Below are 25,646 nucleotides of genomic sequence, written 5' to 3'. Positions count from 1 at the left end.
TTTTTGCACGACAAACAACTCTAGAGATAATTAATCCAATATGCATGTATATTAAAACACGCCATCTTGTATAAATACTGTTCATTAGCGAACGTAAAAATAAAACTCGTTAACGAAATATTTGTATAATAACTCCATTGAATTTCTCAACAAAAATTCATTTTCCACGTTTTATAAAGGGCGAAATCATTGTTGCGTGATTTTGTTAATCAATGTACAACCGTATCCGAGGCTGGGAAACGTGTTTCCTCGCGCAGAAAAATGACGAATCGTCGGACGATAATCACCGAACCGTGGTGGTGGATAAGCGGGGCAAGAAGAAGAAGAAGAGGAGGAGAAGTTTTTCACGAGCCAGGAATCACGAGTTCTTGAAAACGGGCAAGGAGCTTTCCAGCACGGGTGCATAATGTGCCTGAGATTCGGCCAGCCGTGAAATGCTAAGAAGTAATTATCCTGTTACCACCAGCTGTTACATCCTCCTCCTTCGAGGAGACGAAGAAATTCCACGACCTTTGCCTCTCTCCTCTGCATCTCCTCTCCTTTTTTTTCTTTTTTTATACTTCCCTTCCCCGAATATTTCTTCGGAAACAATTATCGCGTGTATCAAGAGTCCGTAAATTATTTTTCATCGTTTTTTACAATCACGAAAGACGTTGAGTTTTAATCATCGAACGATGTCGATGAAACGCGGATTTATATAATTTCTAATTTTTACGTAGAATCCATAATCCCCGTGTGTTTATCTTTTTTTTTATTACGTAGAATGCACGCTATCCATCATTTTGAAAGTTCTTTTTTATCGATAGTTTGACAAGTATCACGAGCTTCGTCAATTTTTCATCCATTATTCGAAATATTCAAATTTTCTTAAAAATTTGAGATCAATAAGAGTTAACCAATCTGGTATAATCGAGGAAAGAATTGAAAAATATCATATCCTATCGATAAATGTGTTACAGATCATTACGTTTCGATTATTTTTCCAAGCATTCATAAACTATTGATTCCTCGCTCTTATCGAAGCAAACGAACATGGTTCTGCAATAATAGTTGTTGCAATTTTTCCATTTTTGACGGAATTCGAATTCAAATATGATACATTGACATAACAATTTGACGAAGCGATGGTTTTGATCAACTGTATCGTATCGATTCCCGATAGAGAAATTGCTTTTGCTCAATCAAATACATAATTTACTGCGACAACAGGTGATTTGGAATGGAATCACTAGCAGGATACAAAAAGATTAATAGGTTCGCTCGAATTTATTTATCTCGAAACTTTTATTAGATCAAAGACAATGTTTAATATTCAAGGAAAATTTAATATCCACTTGGTATTCCTTAAATTGCGGTCCGGATCGAGTTTGGAAAGGGACAGGCGAAATCCCTGGATTATCTTGGAAATTCATCGCGTCAGAAGTCGAGGCACGCTGTTCGGCCAACATCAAAGACTGATGGAGTCGAAATGTGGAACGAAATTCCGAGGTGGTTGTAATTCAGCGTGCCGTGGACGCGAGGAAAATACGCATTAACTTGATTAGAGCGTTCAGTCTTCGATTCCGTCCACGCTCGTGATCTCGTCACGCTCCGCCATTGTAAAATGCCGGCAGCGTTGCATTAAACGCTTGTCCCACATTTTGACAGATTTTATTTGAAATTGGATAAAACGCACCGCTTTTTCGCAATGAGAGCGAACGATTTCGATCAGATAATAATTTAACGGTGCTTTCTCAAGATTATCAAATGAGATCGATGAGAACTCGTAACGATTTTCTTATGTTGGTATGTTGAAAATTGTGGTATAAAAAAGTTATCTCAAATCCTCGTCCTTTGCGAAGTAAATAACCAAAAGGATCTTCTCCTCCGTTGTTTATTCAGCCGTAGTTACGTTCGTTAATCTTTAAATTCTGTTGATGATGGATGCAAAGGTACAAGAAGAATATTTTAAGAATTATGAAAGAGAGGTTGGCAGGAAGAGAAAGAGGATAGAATATTAAAAGAATATTAAGAAGAGAAGGAAAGAAAAAGAAATGGGGAATTTCAAAATATGAAACCCTTCTAATAATCATCCCGACAAGACCTCGTAAGCTCCGCCTGTAATTAATCAAACTCGAATAATTTCGATCATCCCCATCCTCATCTTCGAGGAGAATCGATAAGAATATCTCTTTTACCCGTGACAAACCGTAAGAGGTGTTTTCTCCAAGGGGACGACTTGACCTCTCTCCACAATGGCAAGCGAAGTTGGCCAGAAGAGAGATTGGCGAACAAGATGATGAGGGAGAGAGAGAGAGGTGGCGGTCGGTGGAGCGTAAAATATGAAGAAGTAATCACCCTGGTAGCAGCTGGCAGGACTTACTTGGAGGAGCGAAGGTTAGGAACGATGGTTCCAAGGAGAGGCTTGTGTGGGCTGGAACAGCGGAAGGGAGGGGTTGTCACGGTGGTTGCCGTGGTTCGTGAGGGGCGAAAGTCGTCTTCCACGGGGTGGTGCAAGTAGGAGGACAGTAAATTCAGTGAAGCATAGATTGCAGCCGAGGGTTTCAGCTCGAGGTCGAGCTTAATTTCGCGGCCACCTGGAAATCCTTTGGCACCGTGCCAACTCATTGCCGGATTCATTCATAACGAAAGAGATGTACAACCCTCAAAGGTATCGTGCGCCCCTCATTCTCTCTCTCTCTCTCTCTTCAATGTCTTTGTCTCTCTGATAATTATAAATGGACGATTTCGACTAGACCAGATGATTAAATCGTCGAGAGATATAGCCGGATAGTTTCTGCTCCACCCCTTCGCCGATAACGATGCAATTATTCCCGATTCGACTCTTTGACCGGTCACAGGTGTATCTTTTCATCACGCATAATTATTTCGATCCTAACGAGTCGGTCGATAATACGGTAATATCACAGTAGAAAAAGTGTAAAACGATGAAATTAAGATTGTCTCTCGCGATAGAAATTTATTTATTTTCTTTGCTCGAAGTATATTTCGATATAACATAATTCGATGTGATAATAATAATTTCGTGCAATATGCATCTATACATCGCATTCTGCAACTTGGAGTTTGCGGAAGAATCTTGGAAGGTTCAGAATGATTTGGAACGTTTAATCCCGGAGAACTCGAAATGGCTCCTGCGATTCACGACTCCAGAATTCCGCGTGAAAACCTAATCCAGCATCCTGGTGGCTTGTACGACGTAATTAAGAAGCGTCGTTTCTAAGAGAGTGTCTCCCGGCGTGTAAACCGATACCTCATCACGAGGAAGACAGGGAACAGGAAAGTATCGGAATTATCACCATAACGTTTGCTTTCTCCAAATGTCTTTTTCACGATGAGATTTGTCTCGAGACTTGTCTCACCGTTAATCATGATAAATACGTGATCCAAATTGATTGGTATATTATTCATACAAGATGAGACGAACGCTGAACTCTTGCTGTTAAATTTAAATTTGCACGTCTCTTGCTTATTTTAAATAGTTTGTTGCTCGAGCCGATCACAATTTCGCAATTTTTTCCATGGAGCGGTGGGCGACAGAGGATGAGAGAAAAGAAAGTTGCCAGGCCCGCGAGCGGAAGTCTTTCAAGAGGGTTTGGGGTCGAGAGTCGGGTGGCAGTCGATGAAAACCATTCGTAGATGGAAATTGCTTTCGACGGATGGGTGGGTGGAGATGTGCACAACGGCGGTAGAATTCGGCCGACACCGGTGCCACCTGGTGGCCGGGACGGAAGGAGGGGGAGAGGCCCGTTCTTTCCAAGTCTTTAAAGAAAATTGCAATTCCTCGTAAGTGACGTCCTCGCTCCTCTCCGGCCCCTTCTCTCTCCAACATCGCGTTTCTTTCCCTTTCTTCTTCCACGACTCTTAGATGATTAAAATTCTCCCCGCCCCCTCTCTCGAGGACTGTGGAAAGCAGCGAACGAGATTGCAAAATAGCTTGTTTAACGCTCCAACGCCGACCAACCGATATAGTTGTTCCGTTTTGAGATACTCGATTTCATCCATTCTTTCGATCTTCTTCTCCTTTGATTACGATTTTTTAGAAAAGAAAGATAACCTTTGTCTTCTATCAAAGAATTATACTAGAATTATACATATTTGGATATGTAACAGGATTTATTAAGATAATTTGTCAAATTGATAATTACGAATCCCTATTTTATAATAATCGATGGAGACGATAAAAAGAATGAAGAAATTTTTAAGCGAAATGATTTTGAGCTTCAAAAATTATTTCTTTGGAAATTCTTTGGATTTACTTTGTATGAAGTATGTGCTGCTTATGAGACGAGTCTGATCATGCAGATTTAAAGAAATCTGTAATTTTGTGTGAATTTTGATAATTCCTCGATCGTTTGACGTTTAATATATATCGTCGCGTAGTGACAAGACGTGGCGTTACGCGTTAAATGAACCGTGTAATTCAAGTTTGTTTGTATGCAGTCAGCGCGAAATTAATATAGCCTCGATGATTTCGAAATTTGAAAAACACGTTTTAGCGTAATTAATATAATTAAACGCGCATTAAATATGTTGATCTTGTAATTCGGTGATTGATTGGCAAATGCGTGCAACATGGTTAATTAGTGGCAGGTAATCGATATGTGCACAGGTTAAAGGAAACACAGCTTATGTTTCTATTCGTTAATGTAACGTAAATATAAATTTCGAATTATATACATGTGGATATACAGAGTCAAAGCGATATATTGTTACGAAAAATAAATAAAGTTTTCTTTCGTTCGCTTCAACGATAATTTGGCGAAAATTTACGAAACGCAGAGGGGCGTTTTCCACGTTTTAATGCTTCTCGGCGTGAAAAGAGCGAGCTTCCATTTGAGGATTTTCTTGATTTTGGAGGAGAAATATTTTCATCTCCACTTTAAATATAGGCGCGTTAATATCCTTAAAATGGCAAAGAAGAGGTAAACCCGTGAAAATTTCTTTCGAACGTGATTATTTCAAATATTGGGATAAAATCCAGCAGAAATTACTGCCTACTTTGAAGTTTTAATTATAAAAATGTATCGCCCAATTTTTTCTTTTTTTTTCTTTTGCCGCTGCAATGTACTTTTAATCATGGCATCCATGTTCCTAGTTGAGAAGATAAATTTATTTCGCCGGATCATGAATATTTATATCCTTTACACGAGTCAATTTTATCTCCTATGAAATTCCCGAATAATAAGCTATCGTTAACTCTAACGTGGAAATTCCGACTTGTGACGAAATCTTCAATCGATCGAAAGAATTTTGTATTTTATTCTCGTAAATCGATGGAAATAGATATATCGCGGAGAATTAATTGCAAAATAATCTTCTTCTTCGTTCTACTTTCTCATAAAGAAAAGAAAATATTTTGAGAAAAATTTAAATCTTCGTGCTTTCAAAAATACGATATTACGTGGATATCGAATTATACGTACAGTAAAATTTTTAAAGTTTTATTTTTATCGAAAATCAAAGAAAAAAGAAACGTAAAGAACGGATGTTCCTTATGTTCCAATTCGATATTCAATATTTTACTTAACACGTTAACGAATTAAATCGATTCGTGGAAAAGAGAATCAACTGGTTGCGACTTCTTTTATAATATTAATAATAATCGATATAACGAATGAATTTTTAAAACAAACACATTAATATAATTGAATTAAATATACCTTCAAATAATGAGAATTAATAACTAATTAAAAATATAGAAAGAGAACGTAAGTTGATTAAAAATACATTTAAATACGGTGCAATGAATGTATAAAAAAAAAATTAATGAACTCAAAGTGTGCACAATGACCGACCACGTGTTAAATATCAAGTTAAATAAGATATTAAAATATCAAAGATAAATACACATATATAAAAAGAAATATCTACCACCAGATCTACAGAAAGGGAAGAGTTTTGAGGAAAGGACTTGGACAAAGTTTCGGATTTTCAACTCGATTTACTCCTTCGCCGTGTGTACTTGCTTTTATGCTAGAGTCTGTTAAAGCACGATGCTTCGTTTACTCAGGTTTACACTGTTACATTGAATTTTGAGCACTCATATTAGCCGTTCGTAGTCGCTGTTTGACTTCCATACACGTGTTTACACGCCACTGCGGGAATCTAAATCGAATCAACTGGCTTCCACTTTATTTATTTTTACACCTTATATTTTGATTTATATTTGAGATCGGTTTACAATTTTTTTTTATTCCACATATATATATTATTAAATTTTTATTTGTATTTATTTGTTTGTTTTTGCATTCCTATTTCTGCTCGTTATTCTGTAAATTATCGATGATCATTTTCTCTTTTCTTTTTAAATATGTTTTTTTTTTTGCACACGACACTTTTCATTTCATTACGATATTGTCTATCGCGATGGATTAGTTATTTTGTTTAAAGATAACGAAAAATATCAAAATAATTTCTTTCCGTGCACGAGAAAATTTTTGGTTCGATGCTTTACAACGAACGCGATATGCGTAAAATTCGTGAAAAACGAGAATACACATCTCTCGAGAATCGAACGCGGATCAATTTATTCAAAGACAAGTACTCTACACCACCTATGTCGTTGCTTCTTCTATTTTTATATTTCCAATATCTGTGCGATCCGTTAAATAAAATGCTAATTTCGCGTTATTTCATTATAAATTACCAATTATTATGACCTAGCTGATTCTTAAATAAATAATCTAGTTTCTGAAAAGAAGAAAAACAATAAAATACATAAAATATCCAATAGTTTTAATCCAGAGAATTCTAGAAAGATCTCTGGAAAGTTTCTTTTATAAACAATTTTTAATTAACGTCACATAATATATACTGTAACTGGTATTTCCGTTACAATTGTTACTCTAATTGTTATCTCTATTTTTCATTACGTTTAAAATATATTTTGAAAAATCTCACATATTTTCTTTCCAATAAAGATCTTCAATCACAAAAGTTCGCGAGATTCCTTCTCCACGTACATTCTTCAACTATCATTCCCTATTATATTTATATTAAATAAATAAAACTTTCACCCGAATAAAATCCCGCACGCTCGAATTAACCATCATCGGATGCTTTTCGAAGATTCCTTAAACATTATCATAATCTTGTCGACGAACCACTCTCGTCGGGGACGAGATGTCACCTCGTAAAAAAAAAAAAGAAAGAAAAAAAGCGTGGAAATGATACGGGGGCGCATAAAGTACCGCAGTGGTCGAGCGAGCCGGCATATTGGAAACCATCCAATAACCCACTTGGCTTGGTGTATCGTTGCCACACGAGAGAGGTAACAAACGCAAAAGGAAGGGGATGACGTTACCGACCAGCGGGGGTGGGTGGGTGGGGGAGAAAGAGCACGGAATGGAAGCAAACAAAGAGAGATACGGCGAAATAAAAAAGGAGGGAACAGAGAAAAGGGGGGAGGGGAGGGGGAAAGATACGAGGAGAATGGAATAAACAAAGAACGATGCGAGAGAAAAGAGTGCCCGAGGCGCGAAACGAGAAATTGCAAGGGTGGAGGAGGGCGAACGATAGGCTGTGAAAAAAAAGAAAGGAAAAAAAGAAAGAAAGGAGGGAAGAAAGGAAGAAAAAGAAAGAAGAAAAGGATAAATCGTCGCGTGCTAGATGAAATTCATTGGCCGCGAATTTATCAAAGAATTTATCGTGGTTTCGATTCAGGTTTTTCGTGGAGAGAAGTTGTGCGCGCATTTTCGAGCAACGATTTCTATATTCGAATACGAGTAATGCGTTAATGTAATTATATTTACGCGTTATTGAAATTTTCGTTATGCGTCGCAATGGGAGGGTGGGGATAGGGAAAGGGAGAGGTTTTAAAATTCATGTAATCGAATAAAACGCGCGAGAAACGTCCACGTGACTTGAATCTCGATGCTACGTGCCATCTGTTCGCGACAACTGACGCTTCGTTGTATGAAAAAAATATCGTTGATTATGATCGAAGATTTAATGTTAATCGAAAATGAGAAGTACGATAGCGAGAGAGAGAAAATAGATCTAAATTTTGATCGATTTTAACATTTACGTGTAAATAATGATGTAAATGATATTGTAAATATAAATAAAATTTTATACAAATTAGAGCGTTCGCGACGAACGGTTATATAGCTTATGAATATACGAAATTTATTTCAGAAATCGTCGCTCCATTATTTTAACGAATTATTAAAATTTCGAATTCTAGAGTGAATAATTTTTTGATTAAATTTGCATCGGCTTATTTAAAAAAATATTTAAAAAGATATACAATCAAAAAAATGAGAAGATATTTTTAATCCACTCTCCGCATATGCAACGTTCTTTAACGCGATTTTTAACTCCGAGACTCGATATCCATAATTAAAATAAACTTTCGTAAAATTTGGATTTGGCCATTTTTAAATTAAATTTTCTATTTGTTTATCTTTAAGAAAATTTTTGCGGTCGAGGGAACACAGAAAATTACTTTTCAACCTTCCCGTCCTAAATTTACAATACGATATATTTTTCATCTCGGATGGACGAAATTTCAAGCTCGATCCAATTTTCGACCGGTAATTTTAATACACTTTCGACCATATATATTCCATCACTTCCATCACAATCGAATCCTTTACACGCAATACACCTACACATATACACAGTTCTTAATATCATGAGGATATTTCACAACCGGACAAGAATCCGAACCAGACTATGGCGAATCGATTCCCGTCTGCATTTTAATTTCACTGGCGGGATCTTGGCCAAGAAAGAAATGGAATCGTCTAGTGGCTCTTTCACCACCGACCAACCGGAATTCGCCCCTTTTTTCCTCTATCCTGCCGACGAAGATTCAGAAATAAGCGCAAAGTGCTTTCATTAGAGCTAGCGCGTGAATTTCTCGTTGGATGCGTCCTGCTCGAACCCTCTGTATCTTTCAAATATGTTTTTTTTCTACGTTTAAACGTATGAAAACTGGAAGAAGGGGGGAAGCACGAATGCGTTTTGAGATTAGATCGAAATACGTTAAGTAAAATGAATAATTAAATTACTGCAACGAATTGCTTTGTAATGAAAATTATTAAATTGAAAGATAGATTCTTACTTTCCGCTTTGAATATATCAATTTTGCTTTTATAAAAGTAAAAAAAGCTTCTGTTATTTTTCTTTTTTTTTCTTCCTTTCCTTCCAAGTTGATTCGTGATATCGAATCCGCTTGTATTTCATAATTAATTGAACATTAGATATGCTAATAAAAAATTGTAACGATTGCTCACTCACCCTCCAAGGTTCCGCTGTAGGCATGCATCGGGTCGAAAGCGATTTGTCGGCCGTTCGATCCCTCGAAGACGACATTTTCGTGGAATAAGCTCGTATCTCTGATAAGCCTCATCTTGAACACCCTGAAATAAAAACAAAAATTAGAAAAGATCATTAAAACGAAAAATATTCCGGATTCGAAACTATTTAAAAAAACATATATATATAGAAAACGATTCTTTCTATCGCATTAACGCCTTGCATCGATAACCAAGTTATACTCGTCGAAAAATTTACAAACACTTAATAAATAAAACATGACGTTTTCCGTGAAAATTGGATAAACCGCCGCTTACAGGACACATACGTACACACATGTATCTCGGTCTACCGGTAAACGTTTCGATTGAAAATAAACGGGATAAAAATAATTTAAACGGATAGATAGGTATTCTCGCGATATATCTCGTTCAGCAGCAAACGTTTGTCGATGCATGATGCTTTCACGAAATCGCGTTATTGTAAATGTAATTCAAACCGATTTATTACATTTGAAACAATGAATTACGAACACTGCACCACCGGTGAGCCACCGGCGGTAATATCGGTTTCGAAGAACAAAATATATCGAATCTAATATAACACACAAAAATAAAAAATTGCACGAATACGTTTAATTACTAAATTCTAACGATTCTTATAAATTCCAATATAATACAAAAACTACTGTTTTATTGTGTATATTTGTTTGAAAATCGTCTTCTTGTTTATCGCTTTCGAAAGTATTTGCGCAATTAACATTGAAGATCACGAGAAAAGAAAAAGGAGAACGTGCCATCGTTTAATCGTATCTACGACATTAACTCATAAAGATGGCGAACAGATTGAAGAGTAACGTTGCTATTAACTAAACTTCACGTGTGTCGCATAATAATCGCGGTGTGTAACGCCACATATTGTAACCGGTCCCTTACGTGTTCCAGATAGTCGCGCGCACGATTTACGCGCGACCGTGCACAATCGATAATCCGGGAGGGGTGTGTGCGTGTTTGCACGTGGATGTTTTCACCTAATTATCGTCTCTGAGCACAACGATACCCCGTCGATGGCGATGGTCGCCTCTCTTTTCATGGTTAATACCTATCCCCCCTTCTTCCCCTGATTTCAATCATTCATCACGGAGAAAGCTGTCCCAGCGTTTGCGCATCGCGATAATGTAACTAATGAGACATTGAAAGCAACGCGTGCACGATTAATTCGCCGCTGATGAAGTGGTTATCGAACTGCTTTACCGAACTGATGCTTCCAACGTCAGGATTTTGTGCCTGGAAGGAAAGAGGATCGATCATCGAATGTATATATATATATCTTGGTAATAATTTCCTTGGTAATATTTATCCTCCCTCCGCTTATTTCTCGTCGACTTCCGGTTTCGACAACCTCGAAATGGAAAACTCGTCTCCGCGAGAGAATGAGAAGAGTGTCGTTTCGGTTAACGAAGGGAAGGGGTGGGGCGACTTTTAACCAAGGGTGTGTAATTTCTGATCCCTCTTCCACTCGATCCATTTTCCAGAGAAGTTTACAGAGAAGTTGTTCCGAAAAGTTCGGCCTCGATGTATCGATATCGCGTATACATATATGTGTGTGTGTGAAGATAAACTTCGATTTCGCTTCCCCTTCAAGGAGAAGGGGAGGTGATGTAATATTATACTCGTGTAAAATCGAAAAGAGGGGGATCGTTGCATGCGAACGATTCGAGAGTTCATCTTTCATCGTTCGCGCGCATTATGTCAATTGTCGGTGTTTTGTATGCAAAATAATAACTGGTACGAGCGGCCATCGCACTTTTAACAATTAATTTCGCCAATATCAGGGAGAGAGAGAGAGAGAGAGAGAGGAAGTAATGCATCGAAATTGGTAATGTTCTCCCCCTCTACAGGTATACTACGGGGAGCATTAATTAAATTACAGCTGCGCGTGAATTACCATATCGTTATACCAATAATCATTTTACACCGTGTAAACGCGTGATTTAGATGCAACATCTTGTTTGGCTGAATATATATATATATATATGTGTATAGATACAGGCGGAAAAGAGTATCTCAAAAACGTGAATATTCTTTTTCTTTTTTCCTGATCGAAAACGAGAGATCGATCTATGTAACGCAAACGATGATAATTCGCGCGTGTTCAAAGTATGCGAAAAAGAATCATACATATTTATACGGTTGAGCGGGAAACATTTAACGGCCGTGGAAACGCGCGCAATACATATAAATGCGCATTATGCGAAAGTAATTACGGAATTGGTAGGTTGAAAATTTACATTTCAGGGATACCGACGAATTCGAACGGCCGGGATTTAATGAATTTCCATAATGGACCGGGCAGGGATTCGTGGAGGAGCTTTAACGCGATGGAAAAACTGTTTAAAACACCTACACCTCGCTGTTTCTTCAAGAAATACCGCTTATCTTTTAGCAAGCTTTCCTCCCTACGTTAACAAAATATTTCTCTCGCGAATAATACCAATTTATCCGATAATTCGTGTTGCGTTCAATTAAAACGGCTTATTTTTTCGATCGAAGATTATAAAAATATGTGTACACGCCATTGTAAAAAAGTTTTGTGCGAGAATCTAAGGGTTTAAAAAAGTTACAATTGTAATTAGTTTATGATATTAAACGAGTCAAAATGGATGCAAGATTTGATAGTTTGCGGAATAATACAAGCACAATCAGAAAAGATAGCCAGAATCTACGTATGTTATATAGAAGAAGGATGTAGAAAAATATGCAGAAGCCATTCTCGGATAAGTAGAATAAGACGATCGCATTCAGATATGTAAAGCGAGCATATCTGGTTATAAGTAGAATAAGACAGTCGTTGCCAGCTGCAACAAGTAAAAAAGATGGCTATAATCAAATAGGGTCTAGATATATAGGCAAGTGGAATAATAATTGGAATAATAATTTTAACAATTGAAAGTTTTAAATTTTATTTAATTATGAAAAACGAAGGAATAATACGTCTCTTTTTATTTCCACCATCGTACATATCCCGACCATCGTATTAACGGAACTCATTAGCTAACAATTTTAGTTGAAACGAGTTGAATAGTTGGCTACATTCGTACAAGTGTCGAGCATGAAACAAATATCGTTAAAGTAATTAGAGGCAGTCGTTAATCAAATACCAGCCAAATACCTTTATACCACGATAGAAAGTTTTATCATTCTCGACTTTTGTCAAGAATTAAGGGAAACGGAAGGAAAAATAAATTCGATCGATTTTAAACTTTTATTTTATTAAGAAAAACTACAACTTGCGAGTGAATCCATTTCGACATTTCCTGACAATTGACGAGGTTCTCGGTAAAAAAGGATGTAATAAAATTCCCGTTCTAATGTAACAAGAATCGTGGAAGGAAAAAACGAGAGAAATGAATAACAATGATGTTCTACGACTCGTGTGAACAATTCAGGTATCTCTTACGCAAGTTACTCAACGATAACATGTTAGAAGAGACACGGTGTTTCGATCGATCTGCATTTTTCAGCTTCCTTAGAATTACACTTTCTGAAGGATCCTAAACCTCGAAATTTTCCAACTCGCTCAAACTACAATAATTCACCCAAAAAACAATTCCAATCCTTTGGAAAAATTTAGAAAACTTCTGCAACGACCGTTCCACGGAAATAAGTTTTCTGTCCTCCCTCCCTTCCAGAGATATAAACCGTAAGGAGGACAGGAAGACTTAAAAATAGCTGACGAAACGATTGATCAGATACGAGAAAATAAATCATTCGTCGTTCGATCGATCTCCTCTTGGCGCGATAATTAAATCGATAATCGAACGACAAGAGTTTGAAATTTATCTCGGAAACGTTTTTGGACAAATGTTAATACAAGTTGGAGGAAGCGTGACGCGTATCGGAAAGAAAGGAGAAATTGAAGCGAAACCCAATGTGTCTCCCAATCGATCCTCGACATCTTGCGTCGGACCAATTCGAGATAGAACGAGGAAAGTCTGGATACGTTCGATCGCCGACTTTGTGTATTCTTGAAACTCGCGCGAGTTTTGAAGAGCGGGAAAGCGTGGGAATCGAGATTGCAAATCTTCGAGAAACTTTAAAATGATTCTATCCGGCGAGCTGTGATGAAATGACGCGCTCCGATAAAGGGCAAGTAATTACTTCGGATAAAATATAGGAACGAATCTGCTCGTGAAACGGAAGTATTTGCAAATAAATTATCTATCTCGGATACGTCGTTGTTGTTCCAACAATGAAAGCGAATAATCAATATTTATTTCGACAATGTCTGAATCTTGATCCTACTGATATAAAAATACTAAACAATATTCTTTATTTAGTTAATGTTTTTCAGGTGGAGGAGAAGAAATTAAGAAAAGTTAAATCACGAGATGGTATTTGATAAAGCTGATTTATCATCGGATTATGCAAGTTCTTACATCGTGTAAATCTAAAAGGAAGCCGTATATAAATAAGTTCGTTTTCTCGAAACCACAAGAGAACGTTTGCTCGTTTGCGACTCGCAACTGAACGAACAACGACAGTTGATATATCGAATGCATAAATCCGCGACTTCTTACATTTCGCGTGGCGAGCTCTATACTCTTTTATAAACTCGTGAAATTGATATACGGAAACACGGAGTTGAAAGTTTGTGATATGGAAAGATACGGATTCGAATCCTTCCTTCATACCTCAATCCCCCTCTACCTTCGTAATTTGATCTCATTCTCCTTCATTCACTTACCTTATTCGCTTTAATTTCTGCGTATATATATATCCGTTAAAAAATCCTTTCTACTTGTTGCTTAATATCCCCTCAAAACAAGAATAAAACCGATCTGTTTGGAGGCAACTGTCGATCACCTTAAATCGCCCTCGTGTATTTGAATAGCCGGGCAAAAGAGCCTTTTCGGTGTACCTTATCGAGTGGAATAGAATAGAATTTCCATGGCAAAGACCGTCCAGGTGGGCAGCCCTCGTTCAATGGCTCGTGGTACGGTAATAGCGACGCTCGATGCGCATTATTCACATGTGTCGAATACAATGCACGGGGGCGGTCCGCGAAGAAGGCTGGCGGGACATCGGTCGAGTATGCAAACGACATTCGCGTTATAGACGGGAGGGGGGACAACTATTCCAAAGTTTGGATACGGGGCGCGTATCTGCGCGACATTACTCGCCAGATAGCAATATCGCGTGCAGATTTGCATCGGACGTGCCGTGACGTTGCCAGCTCCAACGAGATGCACACAGGTACGTGTGTGTGTGTGTGCGCGCGCGTGTTTTCGAGGAGACCGAATATCCTGGAGATGAGACGTTTCTAATTATGACACGGCGAGTTCCAGACTTGGAATGGTTTGTGGCATTTCTTGATAATCTCTTGATAAATTGTATTAATAATTAGATAGTTAATGGGGAAAAATTTGAGGAAAGATCGTTTTCGATCTTTAATATTCTTTTCCCTTTGAATCGTTTAAATCTGTACAAGTAAATTTCAGACTCCGTTCGGGGTTTGATTTACGTCGGGAGAAGATTGGCTGGTTAAAAGATAATAGAAATTATCAACACGTGCGAATACTTTGCAATACGATTGGGAGTGGCTGTAACTTTTCGGCCAAGATCCGACGAATGTGCAAAGGAACATCGATTGATATGACCGATATCGAGGAATTGATGTTTAGTCGAATCGATCAGGGTTACTTGAATTTTGAGGGCCCTGTGGCGTACATACCAAATTGTCTAATAATTCCATCGGCTATTGATTATCAATTAATTTAACTTTAAATGCTGACCGGGTAATTAATCCCCCGTCGTTCGATATTTATGCAAAATTGAATTAGAACGGGCGAACGTTATGAGAATATTAATCGATTTATTCCGCCATCGGATCTGTAATGAAATTTTCCAATCCATTTCGATTAGTATAGGACATTGATTATCCCAAGTAATTAGGAGACAAATCCTTTTTGATAATCAGAAGGACAAATTTGCGAAACGTTCGTTAAAAGGATGCCTCGTCCAGAAATTTTAGAAAATTTTCGGATAACCTGTCATTGGATTAATTCGTTTTAATCGATGTTTCGTTATATTCGATAGTAATAATTGGGTGTTAACGCTAATTCAATCGAGCGATAATATCACTTTAGATATTTAGATAAGTCTTTTGTTCGATGGATAAGATTACAATCAAAATCTTAATTGGGTAATCCTTATATAAAATTAATATCTCTATTTCTATACCGAGACCCCTATAATAATTTGATATTTAAAGCTGAGCATAAAATTCGCTTTATACTTGATAGGAAATTGCGATAATGTGCTCTCAACTATAGAGATCCCCATTTCACGTGTATTTAAACTACACGTGTAATTAACAGTGCTTTTAGAGTAATAACTTTGTATAATAAAGGCTTCTAAATGGTTATTTAAATACATACACTCGTTATACATATTTCATATATTTCTTCACGCGATTAATAAAATGCAACGAATTTGTCACACGCTTAACGAGTAATAACAATACAAATTTCGTTAAACGCTTTCCCCTACAGAAATTTTGTATTATCAGCACCTTAACGTATCTGAAACTTCGATCCCTGAAACGCAATATGACGTCTTACTTGTTTCAACCTCGTTCTCAAAACATATTCCACGCGTTTTACCAGCTTTCAACGCCAATTTATCCCACGATTGTACGTCGAATCAAAACGGTTGCTTCGTTGCCTGCACGTCTCCATTGTCCAAGCGTTAACCGTTTCGAAACAAGTGGAATATTTATGGAAATTCACGGTTACAGCCGGCTGAATCGAAAATTATCGTCGGGGCCCGCGTTATTGCTCAATTTACGATGCGAGGGAGAGGCTCGCCTCCTCGAAAGGACGATTAGTCAGGAGCGGTGAGTGATGCGTGTACCATTGAGAAATGGGATTAGTTGCAAGGGTAGTGCGCGCTCCACCCACGACAACCTCGTTTACCTCGTAATATACATTCACGTACACGTGTGCGTGTAGTGCCATGCAGGGGAAACGCGAGAAGTGAAAGCTATTTCTTGCCTCCTCGCTGCTATCGTCCTTAGAACGGCCTTTCCTCGCTGATTAATACTCTTGGACGTATCCGCAGCGGTTTCTCAAATTGTAAAGGGTAGTCTCGTAATCAAAGTTAATTATTTTCGCGTTTATCGTGTCTCTTTTCGAACGAATCGTCCATAACACAATTATAAAATTTGTTGAAATAATGTATTATTTTTCGACGTGCAAGCTTTTTCGTATATCTTTGGACAAAAATATTTTTGGCCGATATGCGTAAAATCGATGTGTGCCATGTTTTTACGATTAATTCATAAATTTATTAATGTAATTTCCACTCGCATATTACGTTGAAAATATTTCCATAGATTTCAGCTTCTGAAATATCTTCTACCCCCCCAAAAAAATTGAATAAACGTAGCTCTTCTTTGACGTAAACTTGAAATAAGCATGTTTAATTTTAAATCAATGTAATGTAAAAAAAAAGGAAAAGTCATTTCATATCATACAGATATGATCATTCTTATATACACTTTACATTTTCGATTAAAATGTATCTTTCATAATTTATATGGCCGTCGATAAATTTTGCTGTAAACGTTGCGTTTATTTTAAAATCAGACGTTTATTTCATCCGATCAACGACACTTTGTTTTTTCCTTACGAACGAAGATGCAAATTTTTCCTCCCAGGAAGGGTAATAACAATGAAATGTAAATTTATTTACTTAGGAATATTAAGAGAAGCTTGATAAAACGCAAAGGGAACAAACACGGGGAACTTAATGGAATATCTTATCGGTGGTAAAAGGTAGTTCGATAAACACGGGGTTTAATAAGCAAGAAATTGTTTCTCCACGAGGATGGAAACACACACACCCCCTCCCCAGTGGTTGCGGGCTGAACAGCCACCCTGTTCGCCTCAACGGAATCGATTTCGAATTGATTCCGGGTATATCCGCTCTCCGGGGCGCCCTTCCACCGTTCGGCACGTCCGAAATTTCTACAATTAGACGACGCGATTGGCCCGCACGCGATAAGTATCCGGTATTAAGGTTAATTGGAACCGTATCGCCGGTTTACTGGCAACAGTATGTACGATTATCACTCATTAACGAACACTCCAATTAAGCAAGTGGGGACAAAAGAAACGAAATTTCGACGAGGCTACGTGGCTGATTTTAATTGCATCCCTTTATCTCTAGTTCGAGGAGGAGAGGCAGAGTTGAGATTCTGCGACGGAGGGGGGTTTAATTCGAAAATAACGCTTACCATCCTTGTCGCCGATACCCATTGTCCGAACGATAACAATCGCCGTTAACTACCCCTTTGTGCGGAGGGTTAACCGTGAAAGAGTGTTTCGAATAACTCGACAATCGCGCATCTTTGTGTCCTTACGCTTAATTATACTTAATTACGGACGGAACATCTTAGAAACTTTTGACGATATCAGGACGTCTCGTCGACAAACTAGAAATTTGAGAGTAAAATTCTACAAGGGGATAATATTTTTCGCGAGTGGACACTGTTAACGAGAGTGTCTTTTCAACGCAGTGTCCATTAGCGAAAAATAATTTTCTCGAGAGTTCTCCCACTTTCAAATGGATCTCGTCATTAAGGAATGTTTCTCTGAAAAGATCTTTCTAAAAATCAGCCCAAATTGAACGAAATAAGAGATAATAAGCGTGCATGCTTACGTAAGTTCGATGTTCCCCTTGCTTGATTGGAAAACGATCCATGTTTGACTATCCCTGAAATATATTACCATCGGTACGACAGGTAAGGGAGATACGAAGCTCGTACCATCCTCGAATTTATCCTCTACTTAGCTTTATCGAAACGCCGGAAGAATTCCAGTTGTTTTCTCTCGAGTTTGATACTCTCCCCTCGTAAAACCGCTCCGCCGCTCGGCCTCCATAACCGAATCAAGCAATAAAAACCAAGTTTTATAGAGCGAAACCGGAAAGAAACTTTCGATTTTGCCTTCTACCACGTCCATCCATTCCCCGCCTCTCTCCAATCTCTCCGATCTCTATTCGAAAAAAAGGAACGAAACTTCTTATGAAATATCATCCTCATCGTGTTCGTATCCTCCTCGGACGATCCTTAAATCATGAACCATCAAACGGTACAAATCTTAAACGATCACTTTTGCCAACTTTCGAATCTCTTCGAAATCGAATCTAAGGAATCCCCTTTCTTCCGCCCCCGCGTTATCCCTGACCGAAACACGCATTTATAAATTTCACCGCCATTTCCCGCCACTATTTTTCCCTCGGCGTCCCGCCATCCGTAAATTTCGGGGAAAATTTAATGCCACGGAAACGGGCGAGTCCTCGGGAGAGAGGGATGGAACTGCTCCGGATGGGGAATTTAACGCACGCGAGACCCCTCGGTTTTTCACGAATATCTCCTCCCTCTTCTTAAAGGAGGTGATTGAAGATGGAAAGAGAGAGACCGGTGCCTGTTCCTCGTTAATCTCGGCGATTCGTTGAACTTTGAACTAGCTAACGTGAACTGTGCCACAGGATTATTCCATTCGAGAATGAAGATGTGTGATATTCGAAGGATTTTGATATATGTTTTTCTAGATTTTTTTTTCTAAATCTCCTTTTCCTATTCTTATGAAATTGGTAAAAAGTCAAAGGCCCGAGGGAATTAGGAGGGATAGAGGCCGACGACGGCTTGGCAACGAATTTCTCGCCGAATCAGATCCAGACGGAATTGCGTAATAATATTTCCCTTCCCGCAAATAAAATTTATTCGTATTTAGACGAGAAACGAGCAATAAATAAAATTCACTTCCAAATGAAAAATTATTTGGAAACGTTTAAATGATTTTTATATAAATAAAAAATTAGTTATTTTATTCAAAATTTGTTATTTCCCAGTTATTTTCGATTAACTGGGTTTTCCAAACCAGAAGTTAACGCCGAGCAATTCCAGTTGTTCCAGTTCGAGGGACGGATTCGTTGCCAAGACAGGGTGGAAAAAATCGATACGGCGGATGAGGAATGGAAAATCGAATAAACAGGAACGAACGGTGGTGGAGAAGCTGGGAGGGAAAAAGGGTTGAGAACAAGAGAAGAGATGAAAATGAATTCGCCACTCCCAGAAGAAATTGGTGGAGAAGGAATCGTTTCGGTGACGGGGAGACAGAGAGTCGTTGAAGTCTCTCTCGAGCATAAAGCGGAGATTTAGAGGAGTACGTGTCGATGGCATCCGACGTCGTTGTGTTCGATGCCCGACGAAGCATATGGCCACCGTGTCGAGCCAACGTCGCATAAGGCTGACGATCGTATATACGTGTATGCGGATAATGCGCAAGGGGATAATCGTGCATCCATTACTACGATACGTACAACTCGTTCCAGGGATTATCTCGTCATAATGTATCTCGTATCGATTTTCCACCTTCCTATCCGCCTCTTGATGTTATAATTCCCTTAATTGGTGAATCATGTAAATTTATTCGAGTTTTTTCTTTTTCTTTTTCTTTTTATACGGCTATTTATATTTCCCTGATCAATTACAGTATCTCGAATACCCTTGTTACACGTAAAGGGGATTTAGACGGATAAATCGAATATATTATTATACTTGGTGTTAATTTATCGATATAATTTAAATTTGCATTCGCCCCGTACAATTTGTCCTTATATAGCAATTTATTTAATCACGATTCGCGTCGATGTAAAACAACGTTGGTCGAAGCTGTTAAAATAAAATTTCAAATTTCTTTTATACGTTACAAAGGCAAATGTAATTATACATAAATAATAACGCGAACAATCATTTTTTCCTTTCTTCTTTTTTTTTTCCTCGTTAAATATCTCCACTGCATTCCTCCTTTTTTGAATATTTCAGTATCTCGCTCGATATTTCATTTAGCCGAGAGACTTCTCCTAGAATGTTCATTTCTACTGCTGACGCGTTGAATTACGCGTAAATTTGCACGGTCGAAATATAATGAAACAGGCTGGCTGGTAAGAAAATTCGACTTCTTTGGTTGAAGTATACTACGGAAAGTTGTGTTCACTCTCGAGAAGGTTTCACGTGCATAATATAATTACCTCTTTGCATCGTGACGGGCTGAGCCAACGTTCTCCTTTGTATTATTTCGAAGGTACGAGGAGAAAATCATCGTGAGTACAGTGTATTGAAAATTGCGAAACTTTTCAATTCGTTTTCAACAAAGGTAAACGAATTCGAGTAAATTGTTTCGCGAGGATGATTGTATTAAAATAGGTAAAATCATATTTTCTTATTTCCTTTCTTTTTTTTTTCATTTTTAAGAAAATGTACCAACAATGTATTCCGAAATCGGGAAATTTAGAAATTTGTAAATTAAAGAAAAATTTTACGTTTTATAACATTTTAAATTGTGTGATAAATCTTTTGATTGGATTTAATAATTTTTGGAAAAAATAATTTTTAATTAAAATTTCTGTTCTCTTTCGTGATTGCGAGTTATAAAGTAATATCGAAAAATAACTATAAAAAAAAAGATTAAGTTAGACAGTGAAGAAAAAAAAATATCTATGCTCCACGTACAATTTTCGAATAATTTTCTGAATTTCTGGGACCAGAGACTTGTCAATCGATAATAAATTAGATATATTTACGCGTAATTAACGAATTTTGAAAAAGAAAAAAGTTTTCAAATGGAAAAATTTTTGTTACATTTTCCAAAATGAAATAACTTTCTGCTGATTGCGCACTCGTATCGAATTGGAAATTAACAAATTTTACGAGTAATTTGTCGAGTTTTCAAATATAATTTTCTCGAAAATGAAGCCTCAAAAAAATAAAAAAATTCTGTCCCACATTCGGCATGCAAATTCACCGACACACACCAAATCATATTTTTCTTCGTAAATCTAACGTAAACATAAAAAAATAAAATTAAAGATCGTTCAAACGACGAATAATATCTGTGACATTAATTTACCCATCTGCGATAATTCTTCGATGATTCGAAAGAGGAAGTATTTCCGGTTATTTCCAGTTCGCATCTCGACGTTCGAAAAATTTACCAAAACATCCTTTGGATTTTTTTTTCTTTTTTTTAGTGAAAATCCCGATCATGGTTCGAGCTCATCGCGCGCCATGATCATTTATACATCACGGCCAATGTTTGTATGTCGACGTCGGGCCGAAATGAAAATTTATATTCCCCCCCGTGTTACCCGGCCCCGTTAAAATGGCCGCTCATCCATAGATTATTCCGCCTTTGACAGCCGCGAGAAACTAGAATTTTCCTCCGATAAAGCTCTCACCCCTATTTCCACCCCTCCCTCCCCTCCCCACCCCACTGTTGACCGCGTTACCGCCTCGATTTCTTTTTCTCCACGCTTGGAGCGAAAGCGGATCGTAGGTGGGGGGAGTTTTTACGAACCTGTCGAGAGCGTGAAGACGTAGATTCAGCGTCGCGTCTGCCGGATAGCCGGAAGTTGAAGCGTCACGACGACTTCTGCTCCGATGTTCCTTTAGAGCCGCGGTGTCGTACCAGACGGCTGTATAGTATCTGATGTACGATCCCTGAGTGATCGCTGAAACCAACCACGAAACAAAGCGTTTTAAATTTCGTGAAACTCGTTTAATTCGTGTAAGCGTTACCTCGTAATGATTATTAGAAGGAAATTTAACGGTTCGGCGAAAATGGTCGAAATTCCCTTAACGAAGATTTTGTTATAATCGATAATCCCTGTCTTTTATTTCACTTTTAATTAATCCGCATACGTCTCGAATACGTCACCGAATTAAAAATATGAAATTACTTTACATGTAGTATTATACGCGTAGTAACGAATTTCCCAGCTATTATCAAAATTAATTCTCGAAAATTTATTAATTCTCGTGATTAATAATTTTGCTCTGACAAAATTTCACGTTCTTTTTTTCTATATATACGACTTACAGCTGTTACTTTACCAATTACATTTTGTCACTGAGAAGCCAAGCAATCGGAGAAGAAAAAATTCTACTACGTTAATTCCGAATCGTCGTCGCTCACGATAGCGTCTGCGACGAGATAGCGGAAGGGAGGAAATTTTCAAGAAGAGTTGCGAAAACGCCATCTCCATTCGTTTGAAATATCGAGGGATCTAAATGCAAATTATTTCCGTGGTAATACATTTTCCCGATTCGCCTCGCCCTATCTTCGCCGTGCCGTTTCATGCACTTCGAGTCAAGTGCATTTATCTATTTACCGCACGCAACGACTCTCCCTCGAGATATTATCAATTCCAGCCTCGTAATAACCACGTTGCAGGGAAGAGGGGGAGGAGAGAGGAAGAGGGAGGGAGTGGTGTGTCCGAGACGAAAGTCTCTCAGACTTATTTCTCACCGATACGATGACGAGTTCGTCGCGAGAATCCACAAAAGTTCTGGTCCCTTTTCTTCTCGGGGAAAGTTCGCATGATCGATCGAAGCCACGACCGCCTCCACGAATATTCCAGCGGAATTCTTGCGCCTGTGTTTCCGTACGGGCGCCCTGTTAATTCAATATCGGCCCTACCAGCTGTTGCTCCCCCCGCATACATCGATAGGTGGCAATTATTAATTCTCGAAAATAGCGGTGAATCGATATTAGGCCACCGGCTTATATAATTTCCCGTTTGTCTCAAGTTCGCCCTTGTTAGTTAAGCGACTATCGCGTCCACGGAAGTATGCCCCGCATACTCGAGATTTTCCATTATTTCAGTTCTATCGTAATAAAATCGCGAACGATTTTTCCATTACATCTTTTCCTCTTTCGACCTATTAATTAATTTTTAATTCCATTTAAAATCGGATATCGGATATATCAATTCGTACTTTTGTTACGATGATCTCTCCAATCTTTAAATATTTAAATGACGCTTCTTCGAGCGATTTCAAATTGTACGCAGCCAACTTGCGCGTTTCTTTCTCCCAAGCTTCTTAGAAACGAGTTCGAAATTTCCTCCTCGATTGCAGGTGGATCAACCTCGATTGGCTGTTCTCCGCCGAGCACCACTTCGAAGAGTTGAGCTTTCGCTGCCAATTTGTACCAAGTAACTTGTTCGTTAAACGTCTCGCGTTTATCATCTTGAGATACATGGAAACGAAGTGATTAAGAATTATTCTCGATAATTTATCATAAACGAAACCGAATAAGACGTAATTATATATGAAAAAAAAAATAAATAAATAACCTCGACAAATCATTTTTTTCTCGCCACTCCACCCCGATTCCTACCACGGAAAGAACCGTTGTCCGGATAACCGCGTCACTCGATGGCGCGCGTGATATCCGACACGGGAATTCCGGATAAATCTGTCGGCAACCGAGTGGCCGACCGATCGTGGACACGCGATACGGTTCGCACGCGGCAAATTCACCGTATCTGCGCCCGCCAAAGTGCCTATCGAGCCGATTTTTCTCTCTCTCTCTCCCCCCGCGCGCAATACCGGCCACCTGTCATAATTGCGTCGCGCCGATTGACGCGACGGGTCGAAATCGTATCGTTTTCGAGGACGCGATGGTCACGAACCGTTCGAATCATTAATGGGATTGGTTCGCCCGATTTCGGTACAATAACGGTTACAGTTACGATAATGGGAGGAGGGGAGGGCGATAACGACGGCGGAAATAGCGACAGCTCTATTTTTGTCGAGCTCGCGACGCAATATCGGTCTGATACTTAGGGCGGATGGGCGAGAAGAGGTCGACGCGATTGGGAACGACTCGATCGTTGGAAATCTCTGCCGCCTGATTAAATCGAATTTTCAGAGTTTTGAGAGACATTAATTATTATCGCTTGCTTCCTCTCCAAATTCCTCCTATTCACGCTATGAATCGGACGAATCACTAAAAGATCGTAGGGTTAGACCATTTTATAAAATTCAGTGAGAAAAAGAAAAATAAGGAAATCATTCTCGATGTAACTCGATGTGACCAATTACGTGTGCCGTCCCTTTATCCTTTTGTCAAGTTGGTGAAAATTTAACGGTTTATCGCTCAAAGGGGAAAGGGAGATCTTGGGAAAGGGAGGTTGAGACCAGGCTATTTAACAGGTCGGCCTGCGTGTAAACTGCTTTCAGCAGAAGCTTTAAACTTGCCTCTTTGTCTTACAAGCCGAAACTGTCTCAAAGTTCCATCCTCTTTCCTTTCAAACCCAATTACATCGCTCCCGAGAGTTGGGCCTCGCCCTGCCAACGAAACTCCGATAAAAGAGGGCGGGGGGAGGAGTTTGATAAAACAACCAACCGTGACAACCGTGTCCCCTGTCGTGACAACAAGAAAGAAGAGAAACAAAAAAAAAATAATAAAAAGAAAAAGAAGAAGCAAGAAAATCGTGGAGGGAGGGGAAACCGAGTAACCTTTATCTCGTTTTATGAATCGTTTCGATTTCGAAGACCACGATCGCGGATGAAATCCGAACGACACCGTAAATTACTTTTCTGACGGGGTAATATCGAATCTCGCCACCATTCCATTCCGCCCAACAATCAAACGTTCCGCAGAGACGTTTGCCCTCTCCTCCCATCACCTTTGATCAGATCTTCCCGCGTTAAGGCGAGTTTAAAACTTTTCGCCCCGGACCTGTATACGTGTACATCCCGGATAGATCGTTGGCGCAAAGATTGCTCTCGCGCGAAATGAACGTCATAAGCGAGCAAAGGGACGAAGAATATCCAACAACGAGTGAAGTATCTTACATCACGTGGAAATATTTTTAGAAATTACACGAATCTGATAATTCATCGCGAAAGAAATATCGTCGATTAGAAGAATAAACGATGAAGAATGGATTCAATGGTCGAGTCATTCGCGATGAAAGGGTATAAGGAATAAAAAAAAAAGGAAATGTAAATTTCGTCATTGCGGATGAGAGAGTACACATACTCGATGACTAATGCCTCGTCGAAACGAGCTGACCTTTCGAGAAATCGATCATTCCGGGAACGGTAGTTTTGGTGGTGGAGCGCGTTCGTTCCATGATTACTATGCGGAGAGACGTGTACAAATAAGTAGCCTCGATACAAGCATGACAAATAGGGGTGGAAATTCGTGTATGGAAACTAAGACGAATTTGGGGTGCAATTTTGTGGGAGAGGGGGAACGACGAGGATAACTGCAATCGAAACTTGAGCATTGCGACGATATATTTGGAGCATGGCCGACGATTCTCTCTCTCTCTCTCTGGTGGAAACAGTTTTCCAACTATCCGCCACGATTGTCAACGCGCTCGAAATTCTTCGAGTTTGATTTCATCCGCGGCTCTCCTTTATTCGAGAGCATATAAAATATGCTAATTTCGGAGGAACAGCGTGATTTCGAAAAGAATTCGTTGTTACAAATCTATTCCTCTTTACGTATTTTAATATTT

General features: G+C 38.7%; 1 protein-coding gene across 8 annotated transcripts in view; it reads right to left on the bottom strand.

Annotated features, from left to right (window-relative positions):
* The window catches only part of LOC108000950 (disintegrin and metalloproteinase domain-containing protein 10-like), a 212,526-nt gene that overhangs the window by 89,595 nt on the left and 97,285 nt on the right, over positions 1 to 25,646 (bottom strand). For 5 of the 8 annotated variants that reach the window (XM_062077793.1, XM_062077794.1, XM_062077795.1 and 2 more), the window contains exons 3-4: positions 21,689 to 21,842; positions 9,247 to 9,368 (exon numbers count right to left, since the gene is read on the bottom strand). In XM_062077793.1, coding sequence (XP_061933777.1) covers positions 9,247 to 9,368; positions 21,689 to 21,842 — 276 coding nt within the window. The remainder of the gene's footprint in view (positions 1 to 9,246; positions 9,369 to 21,688; positions 21,843 to 25,646) is intronic. The other 3 variants (XM_062077800.1, XM_062077799.1, XM_062077798.1) reach the window with 1 other exon arrangement.

This window comes from Apis cerana, linkage group LG8 (assembly GCF_029169275.1).
Source record: "Apis cerana isolate GH-2021 linkage group LG8, AcerK_1.0, whole genome shotgun sequence".
NCBI classification, from domain to species: domain Eukaryota; kingdom Metazoa; phylum Arthropoda; class Insecta; order Hymenoptera; family Apidae; genus Apis; species Apis cerana.
Note: the sequence above shows the minus strand (reverse complement) of the source record. Positions and strands in the feature narration are given on the sequence as shown.